This window comes from Anopheles merus, chromosome 2L (genome assembly GCF_017562075.2).
Source record: "Anopheles merus strain MAF chromosome 2L, AmerM5.1, whole genome shotgun sequence".
Classification (NCBI taxonomy): Eukaryota; Metazoa; Arthropoda; class Insecta; order Diptera; family Culicidae; genus Anopheles; species Anopheles merus.
In genome coordinates this window covers 29,679,991-29,698,796 of record NC_054083.1, presented here as the reverse complement: position 1 = coordinate 29,698,796, position 18,806 = coordinate 29,679,991, and the positions used below count along the sequence as shown (strand labels likewise).

The window sequence follows — 18,806 nt, the reverse complement described above, 5'->3', positions numbered from 1 at the left end:
TATCTGACAGGTATAGCTAAAGGGTTGGGGGAGACACAACATCCGCTTTCGAAATTCTATTTAAAATAATATCTTCTCAAGCAGAACATTCCCTAATTGGAAGAAATTATTAACTGTTGACTGAAAATTAACCAAGTACTCAATATTGAAGCTATTTAATGGATTCAATTACGATTTTGTGCACATTATTTGTTTACATTGCACATCAGCTGGTTGCTGTGATGCTTTATCCGTCAGATATTTCGCCTGTCAAATAGTTCATTTTGCTGTATATTTCACCTCATGTAGCCGCGCGGTGAGATTCGATAGCACGATTTACGTGTTATGTTCTCTTGCGTTAAGATCTGAGCTATTTCACTTTATTAATGATGGTCTGCATTATTCGGTTGTTAAAGACCAACCCGTTGAAAGGTGTTAATATATCAAACTCATTTCGATAAATCTAATAAAATGAGAAATGAGATGCATATTTCTCCCATCCTGATAATGATGGGTGAAGATAGAGTAATTATTATGTTTTTTAAAAAGGTATTATTTTCATTTTGCTTCACATAAAGTTTGTTTATATTCATTATAGCAAGAAAATATTAATATAAAAAGAAATAAGCACAGAAAAAAGATCATAAAAAATCAGGATTTGAACACACGCTTTCTCGGTTCGGAACCAAAAGCGATGTCGCTGCTCTATTTGGCAGTTACATTAGTAAGGGTGCAAAACCAGTATATATACAAGCAAAGATGGCGGCAAGCTATCTGTTCTTGTTGAATCAAAAAGTTGAAATATTTCGAAAAGAACCCGTTACAGCCTTGAAAGTTTCGGTTGAAATCTTAATTCGCCTTCTAAGGCGACTACCCTACCAGCATTAAACGGCTTTGAAGGCATTCAGAAGGCATTTAAGACCTTAGTCGCCTTAGAAGACGAATAAAGATTTCAACCGAAACTTTCACGGCTGAAACGGGATCTCTTCGAAATCTTTCAACTTTTTGATTCAACGAGAGCAGATAACTTGCCGCCATCTTAGCTTGTTTATATACTGATTTTGCACCCTCACTAATGTAACTGCCAACTAGAGTAGTGACAACGCTTTTAGTTCCGAACCGAGAAAGCGTGTGTTCAAATCCTAATTTTTATTATCTTTTTTCTGTGTTTATTTCTTTTTAAATTAATATTTTCTTGCTATAATTAGAACAAATCAAATTTATGTGAAGCAAAATTTTAAAAACACCTTTTTAAAAAACATAATAATGACTATGTTTACCCTTCATAATCAGGATGGGAGAAAAATGTATCTTATTTCTCCTTTTACTAGAGTTATCGAAATAAGTTTGATATATTAATACCTTTCAACGGGTTGGTCTTTAACAACCGAATAATGCAGACCATATTTAATTAAGTGAAATAGCTCAGAGCTTAACGCAAGAGAACATAACATGTAAATCGTGCTATCGAATCTCACGCACATATCTGGGAACACTACAACAGCGCAGTGCCGAAGACGCTTGTAAGGTTTTCTTTTGACAGTTGCAATTTCAAATTTCAAATTAAAAGTGAAATTTTTCAATGACATATTTCAAAGGCATTTAATTACTGCTAAATGCACTGCTGATCGCCTTCAATTCGCCGGCGATTATAAGGCGATTAGAAGGCATTTAACGGAATTTTGCGGGTAGGGTAAGGCCTTACCCAAATAGCCAGAATTACTTAAGCAGCTCATTTTGGCACGCTAAAGATCGCTGCTCTAATTCGCCTTTTGCAGTAGATAAACAGCATCAAAGTTCAATGTGGGTCTTTCAAACAGCGCCTAAGCAGCTTCCTTATACCACGATGCCAGGGATTATTTTTCTGTGTGTTTTATTTTCAAGCAAGCGTCATCGATGAAATAAACAACAAGATTTGTTTCGTTTAAACACATATGTATATTTTTAAAACTTTTGTATTGATGAATTACACAAAATTTTACACAATTTACTGATAATTCACAATCACTTCACTCAATATTCCTTCTTTAATTAACTTATCTAACTTGTACAGCAGCAATGAGATGATTGACGGCGTCTCTCTTTGACACTTTGACAAGATCCACCTTGTACCGATGCCATGCATTAAAAAGCTATAAAGTTCCACCAAGTTCGATACACACTCTTAACAAGCCTTAAAGTTCTATCATGAACCCTACACATAGTGCTAATCAGCCGCAAAGTTCCAAAGAGAACCATGTGCCTGTTAACAAGCTCCATAGTTCCGCAAAGTACCGTCTATCTCTTAATCAGCCACAAAGTACGACTTCGGACCGATTTTTCGTTAAACAGCTCTAAATCAGCTATAAAGTACGAGCTGGCTATTTGGGTAAATGCCTTCTGAATGCCTTCAAAGCCGTTTAATGCTGGTAGGGTTGTTTGCCTGGCACTTTTTATTTTTATCTGTTAAAATTTAATGTTCATAATAAGTAGAAAATGTCAGTTGCGTGGATTCCGAGAATTTTTCGTCAAAGAAAATCATTTAAATTTGAATTTGAATCTCGCTGTCGGCGGTTAAAGCTTACCCGACAGACAAAGAGAATGAAATTTACAGACGAGGGGAAGCTAGAAACACACGGTGGGGATCCGGCCCAAGATCGGATCCGAAGTCTGTTGTTTTGGGCTGATAATTAATGAATGGCGGAAGGAGTGCTACCACAGGGAGAATGCGCTCTCTTCCTCCTTCTTCTTCTTCTTTTTGGCACAACAGTCGCTGCCGCTCAAGGCCTGCCTGTACCCACTAGTGAAGTGGGCTTGGCTTTCAGTGACTTATTGCTACCACCCAAATAGCCAGCTTGAACTCCATAGCTGATTTGGGGCTGTTTAGCGAAAAATCGGTCCGATGTCGTACTTTGTGGCTGATTAAGACATGAAACGGTACTTGGTGGAACCATAAAGCTTTTTAACAAGCACACGGTACCCTTTGGAACTTTGCGGCTGATTAGTATTATCTGCAGGGTTGACGATCGAACTTTAAGGCTTTTTAATAACGCGTACCGAACTTGGTGGAACTTCATAGCTATTTAAGACTGAAAGACGGTACTCTATGGAACTTTGCTGGCAAACTGACCAAAATATTATCATCTGTCAAATGACGGCGTCGTAAATCACCTGAGTGAAAAATTATTAACGGAATACACAAACAAACATGTTTTCGCGCGTTTTAAAAAGATCTGGAAAAATATATCGAAAACGCGACAGTATAAAGCGGTCATTATTTAATGTGAACAACTCCGTTGGGAGTGAAATATTTGGTACTACAGGTTTGTCGCGTTAGAACAGAATATAGATACATATTCTAAAAGCATATTTTTTTCTTTTTTGTTAGGGATAATTACTGCTGCAGATGTTCAATCTTCTGATAGTTCAGATTCTGAAGATGAATACGGGGCTGTAACAACGGATTCTAATGAGTTTGACACTATGGACTTTGAAGAAGGAATGCAATTTTGGGCTTTATACACCAACCAACCACATCAATCCATAAACATGATGTTAAAGTTATTAAAATCAAATATCGACTCAGTAAACCTTCCAGAAAATGCTAGAACGCTGCTTCGTACAAAGAGGACTCCGGCGGAAATAACAAAGATTGATGGAGGTCAATTTTGGTATAATGGAATCCAAAAATGTCTTTCATCCTTCTTTTGGTAAGATAATATATCTTTTTTGGTTATAATCAATATCTAACTCTAAAATTTAGTAAACAGGGACCACCATTCGAAACACTGTCGCTCAATTTATTTGTGGATGGTTTACCTCTTTACAAAAGTAGCAGTCTCCAGTTTTGGCCGATTCTCTTCAATATACATGATATGCCCAATGTTCGTCCAATGATTGCTGGGATTTTTTGCGGCAATACCAAGCCGGGAAATGCGGATGAATATTTGAAGAAATTGGTTGAAGAATTAAAGATAACCCAAATAGCCAGCTCGTACTTTATAGCTGATTTAGGGCTGTTTAACGAAAAATCGGTCCGATGTCGTACTTTGTGGCTGATTAAGAGATAGACGGTACTTTGCGGAACTATGGAGCTTTTTAACAGGCACATGGTACTCTTTGGAACTTTGCGGCTGATTAGCACTATGTGTAGGGTTCATGATAGAACCTTAAGGCTTGTTAAGAGTGTGTACCGAACTTGGTGGAACTTTATAGCTTTTTAATGCATGACATCGGTACGAGATGGCTCTTGTCAAAGTGTCAAAGACGGACGCCGGCAATAATCTCATTGCTGCTGCACAAGTCAGATTCGTTAATTGGAGAATGAATATTGAGTGAAGTGATTGTGAATTATCAGTAAATTGTGTAAATTTTTGTGTAATTCATCAATACAAAAGATTTAAAAAATATACGTATGTGTTTAAACGAAACAAATCTTGTTGTTTATTTCATCGATGACGCTTGCTTGAAAATAAAACACAAAGAAAAATAATCCCTGGCATCGTGGCATAAGGAAGCTGCTTAGGCGCTGTTTGAAAGACCCACATAGAACTTTGATGCTGTTTATCTACTGCAAAAGGCGAGTTAGAGCAGCGATCTTTAGCGTGCCAAAATGAGCTGCTTAAGCAATTCTGGCTATTTGGGAATATTGGTGAAAGGAACAACCATCAATGGTGTAACCATTGCAATCAAACTTCGAGCAGTTATAGCTGATTCTCCAGCTAGATGTTTTCTAAAAGGTAACAAAATAACAAAGCTAACATGAATTTTAGGTTTAAATATCATCAATCAATATTTATCATTACAGGAGTGACAAATTTCAATGGATATAATAGTTGCTTGAAATGCACATGCCACGGAGAATACAACCATGATTCACATACTGTTATTTTTAAAGGGGTGAATCATAAAATGCGCACAGATAAGAATTTCCGAGCTAAAGCATACCCAAATAGCCAGCTCGTACTTTATAGCTGATTTAGGGCTGTTTAACGAAAAATCGTTCCGATGTCGTACTTTGGGGCTGATTAAGAGATAGACGGTACTTTGCGGAACTATGGAGCTTTTTAACAGGCACATGGTACTTTTTGGAACTTTGCGGCTGATTAGCACTATGTGTAGGGTTCATGGTGGAACTTGAAGGCTTGTTAAGAAAGCGTACCGAACTTGGTGGAACTGTATAACTTTTTAATGCATGACATCGGTACGAGATGGCTCTTGTCAAAGTGTCAAAGACGGACGCCGACAATAATCTCATTGCTGCTGCACAAGTTAGATTCGTTAATTGAAGAATGAATATTGAGTGAAGTGATTGTGAATTATCAGTAAATTGTGTAAAATTTTGTGTAATACATCAATACAAAAGATTTAAAAATATACATATGTGTTTAAACGAAACAAATCTTGTTGTTTATTTCATCGATGACGCTTGCTTGAAAATAAAACACAAAGAAAAATAATCCCTGGCATCGTGGCATAAGGAAGCTGCTTAGGCGCTGTTTGAAAGACCCACATAGAACTTTGATGCTGTTTATCTACTGCAAAAGGCGAATTAGAGCAGCGATCTTTAGCGTGCCAAAATGAGCTGCTTAAGCAATTCTGGCTATTTGGGTATAGACAACATCAGAAGAAATGTAGCCCATTGCTTGAAATTCCATTTTTGAATATGATTCGAGACATAATTGTATCAGATAGGTTACACCTGATAGATTTGGGAGTGCAGCGAAGATTGCTTCTAGGTTGGAGAGATGGTACACTAGGATTGCATGCAAAATTATCAGCTTCTGCCATCAGTGAAATTTCGGAATTGTTGCAACGCATCAAACTTCCATCAGAAATACACAGACCATTTAGAGGTCTGAACGTACTAAAATATTGGAAAGCAACAGAATTTAGTTCATTCTTGCATTATGCCGGAATAGTAGTGCTTAAAGATGTTTTACCGGATTATGTATATAACCACTTCTTGCTACTGTTTTGCTCTATTACAATGCTATCAACAAACGTGTATAAAAATAATTGGCATGTTGCAAACGAAATGTTAAAAGAATTCGTTGTCCAGTACAGTAATGTTTATGGAGACAAATTTCTCACAAGTAATGTGCACAATCTTTTACATGTGTACGATGAAGTGTTTTTTTTTCGGACCGTTAATTACTTTGTCAACTTACCCGTTTGAAAATTTGTTACAAGTTCTGAAAAACCTACTACGTGGTCGACGACAAGAGCTTCAACAAATTATAAACAGATTATCGGAGCTGGAAAATTTTTATCAGTACAAAGGAGAAACACAAAACACTAATAGCATAGATTTTAAAATGCAAGACAACGATCGCGATGGTTGGGTATTGACGAAACAGAAAAAAATTGTCCGGTTCATTAAATTAGATTCTAATTCTTCCTCTTTACATAGCTTTCATGGCAGAGAAGTCCTGAAGCAATGGGATTATTTTGAATACCCTATCAAATCATCTGCTTTAAATATTTATGCTGGGAAATTATCAACTTTGTCAGGGGCGGAAACTACGTTCAATTTTCACGATATCAAATGCAAGATAGTTGCAGTACAAACCAGGACACCCGATCTTTATGTTTTTATTCCTTTAATTCATACATTGAAATAATAAATTCACATAGTTTATTGTTATACAACAAAACAATGAATTCAAACAGATTCGAACTTGTGCTGTGTACTTTTTCGCAATCCCTTCGAATAAGCTCGTTTTGTTGCATTTTTGAGCTTTTTCATAAAAAAACGAGCCAAAACTTTATCGGTGACCACAGCCTCTTCTGTGCTGCCATGAAGTCTAAATAATTCAAGAATATTTTTATGTGTCATCATAGGAACTTTTTCTTTTCCCTTACCTATGCCGGTCCAACTACAGAGGGTCAAAAATTTTTTTGAAAAAATTAGATCCAAAATTTCTATCATCCTATTTTCGGGGGTGATTTCCCATATGTTATGTTCTAACCATGACGAAACTTCATTGAAATAATCTGGTTGGGCCAAGTTTGATTCTAAAATTGACAGCTCTTCTATGCTACTGACCACTTGAAATCCTATGTCATTTCTCTTGCGACGCATGGATACCGGAATAACTGTTTTATCTAGAAGAATATCCAATTTCGCCAAAACTGTAGACATTGCTCTTTCTAATTTTTCCAATCGTTCGTCAATACTAGGAGAAAGTTCAGGTGTGGTAATCACTGTTTTGTCTGCAAGAATATTTAATTTTGATAATACAATAAACAAAGTATTTTCTAATCTATCCAAGCGATCATTCGTACTGAGATTTGCAGGTTCCGAATCGTGTAGTTTAAGTTGGTCAACTTCACTGCTAGTTTCATCCTTTTCCAAATATTCCTCTTCCTCAAATTCTATTGAATTGTCTTCATTCAAGCATTCTATGGCCTCGTTACTCTCTTCTTTTGGCTGTTCCTCAACTAACATTTGTTGAAATCTGTTGTCTGGTTTGAAAGCATGTTGCTTCGTCTTTCTAGGTTTGCATAACTTTTCTTCGTGCACAACACTACAATCCGTTGATGAAACCAAACACATATCCTGTATAATGCGATTAGCTTGTGCGATTGTTTCCAGTCCTGTACGTTTTATCTTGCACATTATTCTCTCCCATGAATTAGAAGGCATGCTTGAATCATCTAGTAAAAGCGCGTTTAAACTATCGGCTCGCCGGACGTTTGGCCACATAAGGTAATTTATCCCTTTGCTTGTTCCTTGAATCCATGTTTCAGGGACGGCCAACAGCTCCTTGTGGCCTCTACCATCTACAGTTTCAACGATGTTAAAAGGCATTTTCCAGACTATATTTATGATGATGGAAATAGATACGTATGCCTGGAAAAGTCATCAATTGGAATTAGATATGCAACAAAATACAAAAAAAATCTTTCGTTCAACCTCACCGTAGATTTTCTGCTGCCTTTCTGCCCTGTGTGTTCTGCCTGAATGGTACGGGTTGTCGTTTGGAAATACATTGTTGGTTTTGTTCCAGGAATTTCTGAGACTCAACGAATATCTGCAGTTTGTCTATGTGGTTGCAATGTTGTGATGATTTCGGATGGGTGAATTTATTTTTATAGCTATTTGATGTTACATCGAGACATCAGGGCAAATAGCTAACATAGGAAAGGGAAATGACATAGACACGGAGGTCGACTGTTCAAAACTCACTAATAAAGACAAATAACACTAAATTCTAACTATAACTATAACACACACATCAAACTAACTTAACACATTAAGCATATACAGCACATACATACAATGAATATCAGAAGAAAGCTCACATCAACCCAACACACCAACACATTCACACAATCCATGCCTGACAAGTGTGATAGCGCGCCTTTTTTTTTGAGGTTATGTAGTCTTACTTGACAACAAAACGCTAAGGCAAATTTTCTTGCAAATCCATGACACGAAGCTGCTTAACAGCTTTTTGAAAGTCCTGTCTGGAACTTTGATGCTGTTTATCTACTGCAAAAGGCGAATTAGAGCAGCGATCTTTAGCGTGCCAAAATGAGCTGCTTAAGCAATTCTGGCTATTTGGGCATAGCAGGATACCCAAATAGCCAGAATTGCTTAAGCAGCTCATTTTGGCACGCTAAAGATCGCTGCTCTAATTCGCCTTTTGCAGTAGATAAACAGCATCAAAGTTCTATGTGGGTCTTTCAAACAGCGCCTAAGCAGCTTCCTTATGCCACGATGCCAGGGATTATTTTTCTTTGTGTTTTATTTTCAAGCAAGCGTCATCGATGAAATAAACAACAAGATTTGTTTCGCTTAAACACATATGTATATTTTTAAATCTTTTGTATTGATGTATTACACAAAATTTTACACAATTTACTGATAATTCACAATCACTTCACTCAATATTCATTCTTCAATCAACGAATCTAACTTGTGCAGCAACAATGAGATTATTGCCGGCGTCCGTCTTTGACACTTTGACAAGAGCCATCTCGTACCGATGTCATGCATTAAAAAGTTATACAGTTCCACCAAGTTCGGTACGCTTTCTTAACAAGCCTTCAAGTTCCACCATGAACCCTACACATAGTGCTAATCAGCCGCAAAGTTCCAAAAAGTACCATGTGCCTGTTAAAAAGCTCCATAGTTCCGCAAAGTACCGTCTATCGCTTAATCAGCCACAAAGTACGACATCGGAACGATTTTTCGTTTAACAGCCCTAAATCAGCTATAAAGTACGAGCTGGCTATTTGGGTAGTTAGTCCTACCTATGGGGGGTCGGTCTATTCGGGGCTTGTACCCACGATGGGCATGTTATTAAGTCGTTCGAATTGACGACTGTACCACCAGACCGGTGCTCTCTTGCATGCCTTTAAAACCCAAATAGCCAGCTCGTACTTTATAGCTGATTTAGGGCTGATTAACGAAAAATCGTTCCGATGTCGTACTTTGGGGCTGATTAAGAGATGAAGCGGTACTTTGCCGAACTATGGAGCTTTTTAACAGGCACATGGTACTCTTTGGAACTTTGCGGCTGATTAGCACTATGTGTAGGGTTCATGGTGGAACTTGAAGGCTTGTTAAGAAAGGGTACTGAACTTGGTGGAACTTTATAGCTTTTAATGCATGACATCGGTACAAGGTGGCTCTTGTCAAAGTGTCAAAGACGTACGCCGCCAATAATCTCATTGCTACTGCACAAGTTAGATCCGTTAATTGAAGAATGAATATTGAGTGAAGTGATTGTGAATTATCAGTAAATTGTGTAAAATTTTGTGTAATTCATCAATACAAAGGATTTAAAAATATACCTATGTGTTTAAACGAAACAAATCTTGTTGTTTATTTTATCGATGACGCTTGCTTGAAAATAAAACACAAAGAAAAATAATACCTGGCATCGTGGCATAAGGAAGCTGCTTAGGCGCTGTTTGAAAGACCCACATAGAACTTTGATGCTGTTTATCTACTGCAAAAGGCGAATTAGAGCAGCGATCTTTAGCGTGCCAAAATGAGCTGCTTAAGCAATTCTGGCTATTTGGGAATACACGAGGCGCTCTCACTGAAAAGAACGCTCGCTCGCGCTGTTTCATTGTATTTTCCTCGTACCCCTTCCTTCCCGATTCTCCCCGAACATGCAGCACAAGTGCGAGCGAGACACCGATACCAGCATGCCGCTGCGAGAAAACCAAACTGAGCGCGCAGGCTGAAAGTGAACGCACACATTCACACATGTGTAATTGTGTGAGTGCAAAAACTGTGTGGAAACCAAAACACGCTCGCGCCTCTGCGTAATTCCGTGTATTTCCAACCGTCTCTCCCTGCTTCTACATGCCCCTCGCCTGAAAGTCGCACACTTTTTCATTCTCTTTGCTAGCAGGGTAATCATTAAAATAATTGATTAAATTATTTACCGTCGCAAAACCGTCGCAAAACATCAAAACCGACGTCACAAGTACTGAAAACCGACGTCGCCAGCGAGGGAAACTCGCAACGATTTGGAGGCGCTGGCGACGGTCGTTTTTGACGTTTTTGCGACGGTAGCCAAGGTGTATGGATATTAGGAGGTGAAGTGCTTCAGAGCAAATTGACATGCTCTAAGGTCGCGTGGAGGCCCAAGAAAAAGACCTACCACCGTTGAGAAGAAAATATGCATCTTAGTCCTTCTTTGGCTTAAAATTCCTAGTACAATTTTCAGATCAACACTTCAGAAAGACCTTCATTTGTGTAACCGCTGAACCAAATCTAATCCATATCCTAGGTAAAGGATGCATATTCTTTTGAAATGGAACTTTCATATTGCGCATTAGTACCCCCCCCCCCCATCCCGCTTAACACTTCTTTCGCTTTCACTTCTTTTAACTCGAGTTAAGTTTCGATTTTTAACCTACCGAAAACTACCGATAAAATATTGTTGCGCCTACCGAAAACCGCCAAAATAATCTGGCCACACTGATTGCTGGCGGCGGTTTATAGTGGCGGCTTTGGGTGCTTGGATTTGTTATGTAAGCGTGAAAAAGCTTTTTACGCTGCAACAAAAAAGGAATTTTACGGAAAAATGCTTGCCAAATGATGGTTTGTAGAAGATAAAAAAATAAATAAATACACAAGCCATTGAACCATTGCCATTGGTTATAGACAAGCCATTGAAATATCAGAGTGAGAAAAGGTCCGCCTTTGATGGATATCAAAAATAAGTTGCACCGGTACGTTGCGATTGTACAATTAGCTTCAATTTCTTTTATTTTCTACTAAATTTATGAAATGTTCACAAACTAAGCTAAATTTCGTATTTTACTGCGTGTCCTAAAAATCGAATTATGCAAGCCGGTGAAAAAAAAAACCTTATCAAATGTTCTTTGGGCCTTACGCCTGTCAACCCGCATGGTGACCTGGAAATCCACTGTGCTGTGCTATCAAAACAAACGGCAGCAAATGTAAATACACGTCACAGCGAGCTGGTCTACGAAAAAGGCATCGGAAAAGCCGGTCCCCGCTCGCAAGCTGCTGGCAAATTCCATTTCGCACCCATACTTACACGCCATTCCGCAGAAGCATTTTTATTGCCGCAGAAGCGCAAATAACACACAAACACAGTCGGGTGATTTTATCGTACTAAATTAGTCCACTAAGCATGGAGGGCGAAGCGGCAGTGACGAATCCGGTCGATAGGAAAGTGGCACTGATAACAGGCATTACGGGTCAAGTGAGTAGCTAAAGTGCTTGACTCTCCTCCCCTATAATAGGTGTCACAATTCTTTCTTCTTCTAAATAATCCCCCTCGAAACCCCGCAGGATGGTTCATATTTGGCGGAATTTCTGCTGGACAAGGGCTACGAGGTGCACGGCATAATAAGGCGCGCGAGCACGTTCAACACGTCGCGCATCGAGCATCTGTATGCGGATCCGCGCACGCACCGGGAGGGCAAGATGAAGCTGCACTACGGCGACATGACCGACAGCAGCGCGCTGGTGAAAATCATTGCCCAGGTACGCCCGTCCGAAATATACAATCTGGCCGCCCAGAGCCACGTGAAGATTTCGTTCGATCTTAGCGAGTACACGGCCGAGGTGGATGCGGTCGGTACGCTGCGGCTGCTCGATGCCATCCGTACGGTGGGGCAGGAGCGGACGGTCCGCTTCTACCAGGCATCGACGTCCGAGCTGTACGGCAAGGTGGCGGAGACGCCCCAGAACGAAAAGACCCCGTTCTATCCCCGCTCGCCGTACGCGTGTGCCAAGATGTACGGGTACTGGATTGTGATCAACTATCGCGAAGCGTACGACATGTTCGCCTGCAACGGCATCCTGTTCAATCACGAGTCGCCGCGCCGGGGGGAGAATTTCGTGACGCGCAAAATCACCCGCTCGGTGGCCAAGATTTCGCTCGGCCAGCAGGAGTACCTGGAGCTGGGCAATCTCGACTCGAAGCGCGACTGGGGCCACGCGAAGGATTACGTAGAGGCGATGTGGCTGATGATGCAGCAGGAGCGGCCGGAAGATTTCGTGATCGCAACGGGCGAAACGCACTCGGTGCGGGAGTTTGTGGAGCAGGCGTTCCAGTACATTGGGCGCGAGATCGAGTGGCGAGGGACGGGAGTGGATGAGGTGGGGGTCGAGAAGGGCACCGATACGGTGCGGGTGCGCATCAATCCCAAGTTTTTCCGCCCGACCGAGGTCGACCTGTTGCTGGGCGACGCGTCCAAGGCGAAGGCACAGCTGGGCTGGTCGCCGAAGGTAACATTCCTGGAGCTGATCGCCGACATGATGGCGGCGGACATACAGCTGATGAAGAACAACCCATCGGCCTAAGCAGTTTGGGGGAGGCGCGAGACATCGATTGAGCGTTTCTTCTTTTCTAACGTGTTAACTTTATCGAAGGTCAGTATTTGGTCCGTGACACACGGGATGGAAAGCCACCGCAGGGTTTCATACCCCGTTGGGGAAGATTTTATTTTAACCACAGTGGGGTTTGCATGTATTTCAAAGAGTGGATATAGCGGCCATTGGCGCATTTTATTTTATCACTGCTATCCACTAAAAGCGCATTATCGGGGGACAAAACTAGCCAAAAATGAACAAATTAATCCACTAGGCGTAATCGGGAATTCGGACAACAACACAATTGCGCATATTCCATGGCAATATTTTAAATTGTATCAGTTTCTCTATCCAATAGCTCTCGCTAGTAATAAATTATCGAAAGTGAACAAAACTATACATACCTCGAGTTTGCTTATTCTTAGTTAATTCGGGAGAGTTCGCCAGCCTGGAGACTTTTTCAATAACACTGATTTATTCACCTTTAAGATGGTTTCTCGAGCCTTTTCACATTCATATAAGCTAGGCTTTTCCGACACCGAAGAACTGCTTCTCTTCTTACAATTTCAGCCCATCACACGACTCGCCTAAACGGGTTAAAATTAACACGATTGTTTTTCGTACTATCATTACCTACGGGTAGGAGAAAAAACCATGAAAAAAATAAATCATCTCCTACTGTGTCTCTCTCTGGGTAAAGTATCGTATTCTGCTCGATCTTTAGGCTCCCGCAAGCAAAGAGCTTGTACGGCGCGCCGCCTGAGCAAACTACTTCAATGGTCCTTCCGATTCCTGGTGGTAGCTCTTGACGCGCGAAAAGTACAGCGGCGGATACTTGGTTGTGGTTAGCTCGAACTGGGTCGTTTTCTCCTGATTGTTGCGCTGCTGCACCATCGTGTACTGCTTCCAGTGCAGCTGGCTGAACGGCCGCTTGCCAGTGCTCACAATCTGTAGCTCCATCAGAAACGTTTGCTGTCCATATTCCGGCTCAATATCACGTGCCTTGCGACCGGGGCGCTGCATTTGTCCGGCTGCCGATGGACGGTTGCGTTGGATGACCACAATAACGATGTCGTCGTGCAGTCTGTACGAACAAAAAAATGATGCAAAATTATGATTAATAAAGGAAAACTGCTTCCCTCTGGTGGTCCTTCATGCCGTTACCGATAGTGTCCGCGCAGTATTTCATTCTGTGTGGGGACACGTTGCTTTAGCCGCACTACACACTGCTGTGGCTCATCGGCGGTCGTCATCATTAGCACCTTCCCATCAGCGAAGAAGCGAAAGTAGCGATAGTATTCTACCAGCTGTATCGGGCGATAGAATTGGTCCTGGAAGCTGTTCTCCCCGGACCGTAGGTAGCTCGTCCGGCTGATGTAACACCCGTGGAAGAGTATGCGCGGCCTGTTGATGTACATCTCGCGCCAGGAGCTGAACGGTGTTCCCTTCAGCACGCCCAGATTAACGCCCCAAATTCTGCAATAAGTGCAATTGTTGTAGTAGAAACAAAATACATGTCATAAAAGATGAATTAAATAGTACCTCATGCAGGCATGACGCCATATTTCGGGATCTCGCGCAAGCAGATAGAAACCGCGACAGACCGACGCAAACCGCTCGAGTGATTTCAGGTCCAAATCGTTCGACACCACCCAGCGCAGTATGTACAGGATGACCTCCATGGGCAGATCGGAAAAGTGGGCCGAAGTGACGATCAGCTTGCGGTCACCACTCGCCCGCTCGAACAATTTTCCCGACCGAGCCATCAGCGTTTGAAACCGCAGCCCCAGATCGACACCTTCCAGGTTTTCCTCGTTCTCGTCAATGTTTGCCTCCAGCATGCGCTCCATCAGCCCGTCCACCTCGGCTGCAGCGGTTGTCGCTTTGGCGTGCTTTTTGTCATACACCCGGAACTCGATATCGGGCACGAGCTGAGTCGCCCGGCGGTACAGCCGCATGGCTTCGAACACCTTGCCGCTTCGTTCCAGTTCCGAGCCCTGCTGGAACAGGAGGCGGGCCTGCTGCTCGATCGAATCCTTCCCATCCCCCACATTACCGCCAGCCGGAGTAACCGTAGCAGCGCTCGCAACGTGTTGCTCCTTCTTCAACTCCTTTTGCCACTGTTCGCGGAAATCGTCCAGCTCGGAACGCTTGGGGCTGTTCGCTTCCGACTCGCTGGTAATGGAGGAGGACGAACTCTCATCGTCATCTTCCTTGCCGGCGTCACTCGACGTCGAATCCATCGTAGGCCGAACGGGTGGCGGTGCTTCTGGCGGGTAGCTCCTCCTCCGCGATGCTCAAAAGTGATGGCGATGCCAACCAATCCTAGTCTGTCCGCTCAAGCCGGGATCGTGACGTCGAGATAAGTGTCACGCTGGTATCGTGCTAGTTCACGGTCACTGTAGCGAACAACTTTGGAAAGGGATGAGTGCGACAGATTGATAATATGGACGAAATACGGCTGAAAATGTGAACGCACGGGATCCACTTGCACCATCCAACAGGCCATAGTCCGTTTGCACTGTGCGTGAGACAAGAAACTGGTAGCTTCCTTTCCGCTTCCACCCGGGGGAGGATTACTTTTGTCTTTCTAAACGCTTAGATCCACCAATACCGCTCCGAAAAACGGCTCACTTTTTACCGTGGGCCATTTCACGACTTGCAGAAGGACGTGAAATTCTTTGCTTTGACAGCGACTGTTTCAAAACAACACAGGAAGGGGAAGAAGAAAACGAAACGTCAAATGTAAACAAACGGCGATTTCCTTGCGCAGAGCTGGCTGGCAGCCATGCCGGCAAGGTGCCTAGTGGTTGCGTCATGCTGTGGAGAAAAATGACTCCAGAACATTTGGCGGTAAATAGCTCGATTTGAGCTTTGAATTTGGAATTTAGTTTCGTAATCCGATATTATTAAGTAGTAAATCGTATTTTACATCAATGTTAAAGCATTTCGAAACCAGGTTTCTTGCAAATCCAAATCAGCTGCCGTTGGTTTGTTGTGTTGACAGTTGGCGAATTGTCACGCTTGGCGCCATTACTCCGGGTCGTTGTTTACAGCTGCACGGCATGCGTTGCCCGTAGGACGGACGAAACTTGCTCCTCATTTCTGTACGGTGAATTGTTCAAGCAAAGAGCTGAAACGCCATGGCGAGTGTTAATCAGGAAAAAAGGAAGGAAACGCCCTCGCCCGCAAAGCATGTGGATAGTGTAAATCATGAAGAATTCGAAGACACAGCCCTGCTTGCGATACACATCGCGGGCCTGTGCATGAAGGAGGACAAAGCGGACGTTACGTTCGTCGTCGAGCAGGAGCGCATACCGGCGCACCGTGTGATATTGGCGGCCCGGAGCGAATACTTCCAAGCGCTGCTGTACGGTGGGCTGGAGGAAACGAAGCAGACCGAGATTGCGCTGCAGGTTCCGCTGCAACCGTTCCAATATTTGCTGCGCTACATCTACTCCGGCAGCATGTCGCTGAAGGATATGAAGGACGAGGATATACTGGACACGCTCGGGCTGGCCATCCAGTACGGATTTCCCAGCGTGGAGAAGGCAATCATCAACTACCTGTCGCTGCACGTGTCCGCGGGCAATGTGTGCGCTATTTTGGACGCCGGTCGGCTGTTCGATCTCGCCGATCTGCTTGCGGTGTGTGACGAGTTTGTCGACAGGAATGCGCTCGATGTGCTGCGGCATGAGACGTTCCAGAATCTCACATTCGAGTCGCTGTGCAGATTGCTCGATCGGGATAAGTTTGATGCACCGGAGGTAGATATATTTCTCGCTGTGCATAAGTGGTACCGAGCGAAGGAAGACGCGGATGCGGCTCAGTACAAGAAAATATACGACAAGGTGCGCTTTCCGCTGATGTCTCACAACGAGCTGGTCACGGTGGTGCGACCGACCGGGGTGCTACAGTCGGACCAATTGCTGAACATTGTGGCCGAGAAGGAAACGCTCTACAAGCTGCGTAATCGTGGCGTAGGTAAGAATGTCGTTTTGCTGCAGGTTTGTTTACACAGCTTTAATTGCTTTCCCTTTCCTCCCCGGCAGTGCCAGGAGAGAACGTAGTGAAGGATAAAATCGTATGGACACAGCTGTACGATGGAAGGATACGATGTGCCGATGTCGTGTTAAAAAAAGCGCACGTCATCAACAAGATCGAGGTGTGCTATAAGATGAAAAGCGCAGACAATGTGGTCTACTGCGTTGATGTATCGCTCGATGGGGAATGTTGGCACCGGCTAGCCGAACTGCATCACAATAAACCCACGGAAGTGGTGCACTTCCGGGCGCGGGAAGTACGCTACATTGAAGTGACCACGTCCGACAAATATGAAGATATTGATTCCATAAAGGCAATGTTGCACATGAAACAGAAAAAGAAGAAATTGCATTCCACTTCGGATTAGAAGATCATGTACCACTTGTATACGGGTGTGCATTGGATTACGGAAGCGAAGAATTCGTCTTATGTGTATTATGAAGGTGATTTTCATTGTTTTCTTTACAACAATCTGGTGGATTGTTGAATGAAGATATTAAAAATGAAGAATGAGTTATACCGTTGAATGAATTATATCAATAATACAGGGTATCTGAGAGCCATAACTATAAGAATCTGCTTGATATTTCTACTTGTACAACGTGTTTTTCTTCTAAAATGAAACATAATAAGTGATAACCTTCAACACTAGGGTAAAAGCGGTATCATTTTGTATAAAAAAAAACGTTGAAATGAAACCAGGAAACGATGCTTGACAGAGAAATATTGGCCAATAAAAAAGTACAAAAGTATTTGTTTTCCATTTACTATTTTGCATCGTCGGTGCCAAGCAAATATTGTCCAATAAAAAAGTACAAACGTATTTGTTTTCCATTTACTATTTTGCATCATCGGTGCAAAGCACAAATTAAGCAATAAAATCGGAAAATCTTTGCGGAACAACGCAGAACGTTATATGATTGTTTAAACTAGCTAAAACATACAAGCCAATCAAGAAATAGAATCTCACAACAAGTTTGATCCCAAGTGGTCCCACGCGCTCTACAAAACAATCCGAAATGACCCAACGGATCACCCCCATAGCAGCATCCACCAAACGTTGACGTGAAGATCGTTTCGGCTTTATAACGGCTTCAGCCTGTCCTGTCGCTGTGTTAAGTGCTGACCGAAATTCCAACGCATTATTTATTTATTTCATTCCTGGCTGTTGTGTGTGATTTGTTGAAAAAATAATCACTGTTTTCTGAAGAGTGCGAAACGTTATTTCTTTTACGTACTTTCAGTGGCAAAGAGTAGTGATTGTTGAAGACTTAAGACGTACTATATATTTATTTTGACTATGCTGTCTAGACACCGTGGTGTCGGAAGAAGATGGCAGCATACGAAACTGTTTTTCGAAATAGATTTTTGCACTCGTGGGCTAGTAAAAATAAATTCGTATAGGATGACTGAGTTAGTAGTTTAAAAAAACACACACACACAGTAACAATTAATGCTTAAAAGAGATCGCATAAACGATGGCTAAGGCGATACGTTAGAATGATAATATTTTTAAAATGATTGTTGTTCATAATTTTAAATGGCTTGTTTGTAATGTGATGTAACTTGTATTCTGTTATCTAGGTTGAAATTAGCGATTGGCTTTCTGCAGCGCACCCAACGCCTCGGGTCGTCGATCGGAGTTGGAGTCGCCCAGGGTCGGCTGTAGTCGGAGTCAGTCGGAGTTAGAGTCGGTCGGAACCGTAGTCAGCCGAATTTCGGAGACTGTTGGTGTTGAAGTCGACAAGCGTCGGAGTCGGAATCAGAGAAATTTTGTATGATGTTTTGGCTGCATCCTTCTCTAATCCAAAAGATCGCTGTGGTGTAGAAGCAATGTTGGCTTCAAAGTCCTTACATTGCATCGGTTGACTCGGGTTGACTCGGACTTCGACCGATTCCGACCCTAAATCCAACCGACTCCCGACGACACCAACACAAGCAAACTCCGAATTTAACTGAATCCTACTTCGGTCGACTCGAACTCCAATGA

General features: G+C 42.3%; 4 protein-coding genes across 6 annotated transcripts; 2 read left to right on the top strand and 2 right to left on the bottom strand.

Moving 5' to 3' along the window:
• Window positions 1-6,522: 6,522 nt before the first annotated feature.
• On the bottom strand, window positions 6,523-10,439 carry LOC121594316. 3 transcript variants are annotated; one of them, XM_041917430.1, is made up of 3 exons: window positions 10,366-10,439; window positions 7,882-8,094; window positions 6,523-7,813 (listed from the first exon to the last, which is right to left on the bottom strand). In XM_041917430.1, exons 2-3 carry the CDS (start codon window positions 7,951-7,953, stop codon window positions 6,623-6,625), a joined length of 1,263 nt encoding a protein of 420 aa, XP_041773364.1. In that variant the 5' UTR covers window positions 7,954-8,094; window positions 10,366-10,439; the 3' UTR covers window positions 6,523-6,622. The 3 variants fall into 3 exon arrangements, with proteins under 3 accessions (XP_041773364.1, XP_041773365.1, XP_041773366.1); XM_041917431.1 differs by lacking the exon at window positions 10,366-10,439 and adding an exon at window positions 8,242-8,481; XM_041917432.1 differs by lacking the exon at window positions 10,366-10,439 and having other exon boundaries at window positions 6,523-7,173; window positions 7,246-7,813; window positions 7,882-8,225.
• Window positions 10,440-11,350: 911 nt separating this feature from the next.
• LOC121593217 (GDP-mannose 4,6 dehydratase) lies at window positions 11,351-13,171 on the top strand. The gene is made up of 2 exons (XM_041915411.1): window positions 11,351-11,657; window positions 11,747-13,171. The coding sequence occupies exons 1-2, from the start codon at window positions 11,586-11,588 to the stop codon at window positions 12,761-12,763; spliced, it is 1,089 nt and encodes a 362-aa protein (XP_041771345.1). The 5' UTR covers window positions 11,351-11,585; the 3' UTR covers window positions 12,764-13,171.
• Window positions 13,172-13,230: 59 nt separating this feature from the next.
• On the bottom strand, window positions 13,231-15,484 carry LOC121593216 (F-box only protein 9). The gene is made up of 4 exons (XM_041915410.1): window positions 15,252-15,484; window positions 14,315-15,184; window positions 13,937-14,248; window positions 13,231-13,856 (listed from the first exon to the last, which is right to left on the bottom strand). The coding sequence occupies exons 2-4, from the start codon at window positions 15,013-15,015 to the stop codon at window positions 13,541-13,543; spliced, it is 1,329 nt and encodes a 442-aa protein (XP_041771344.1). The 5' UTR covers window positions 15,016-15,184; window positions 15,252-15,484; the 3' UTR covers window positions 13,231-13,540.
• A 92-nt stretch (window positions 15,485-15,576) lies between these two features.
• LOC121594231 (BTB/POZ domain-containing protein 9-like) lies at window positions 15,577-17,408 on the top strand. The gene is made up of 2 exons (XM_041917289.1): window positions 15,577-16,756; window positions 16,825-17,408. The coding sequence occupies exons 1-2, from the start codon at window positions 15,916-15,918 to the stop codon at window positions 17,181-17,183; spliced, it is 1,200 nt and encodes a 399-aa protein (XP_041773223.1). The 5' UTR covers window positions 15,577-15,915; the 3' UTR covers window positions 17,184-17,408.
• The last annotated feature ends 1,398 nt before the right edge of the window (window positions 17,409-18,806 follow it).

What these genes read in the sequence shown, in the direction of transcription:
- LOC121594316 (XM_041917430.1), bottom strand. Translation starts at nt 7,953, where the DNA reads ATGTATTTCCAAACGACAACCCGTACCATTCAGGCAGAACACACAGGG. An exon ending in AAGGCAGCAGAAAATCTACG is followed by an intron (nt 7,814 to 7,881) that starts GTGAGGTTGAAC and finishes TGACTTTTCCAG; the next exon opens with GCATACGTATCTATTTCCAT.
- LOC121593216 (XM_041915410.1), bottom strand. Translation starts at nt 15,015, where the DNA reads ATGGATTCGACGTCGAGTGACGCCGGCAAGGAAGATGACGATGAGAGT. An exon ending in TGGCGTCATGCCTGCATGAG is followed by an intron (nt 14,249 to 14,314) that starts GTACTATTTAAT and finishes CACTTATTGCAG; the next exon opens with AATTTGGGGCGTTAATCTGG. An exon ending in ATACTGCGCGGACACTATCG is followed by an intron (nt 13,857 to 13,936) that starts GTAACGGCATGA and finishes TTGTTCGTACAG; the next exon opens with ACTGCACGACGACATCGTTA.
- LOC121594231 (XM_041917289.1), top strand. Translation starts at nt 15,916, where the DNA reads ATGGCGAGTGTTAATCAGGAAAAAAGGAAGGAAACGCCCTCGCCCGCA. An exon ending in GCTGCGTAATCGTGGCGTAG is followed by an intron (nt 16,757 to 16,824) that starts GTAAGAATGTCG and finishes CCTCCCCGGCAG; the next exon opens with TGCCAGGAGAGAACGTAGTG.
- LOC121593217 (XM_041915411.1), top strand. Translation starts at nt 11,586, where the DNA reads ATGGAGGGCGAAGCGGCAGTGACGAATCCGGTCGATAGGAAAGTGGCA. An exon ending in TAACAGGCATTACGGGTCAA is followed by an intron (nt 11,658 to 11,746) that starts GTGAGTAGCTAA and finishes GAAACCCCGCAG; the next exon opens with GATGGTTCATATTTGGCGGA.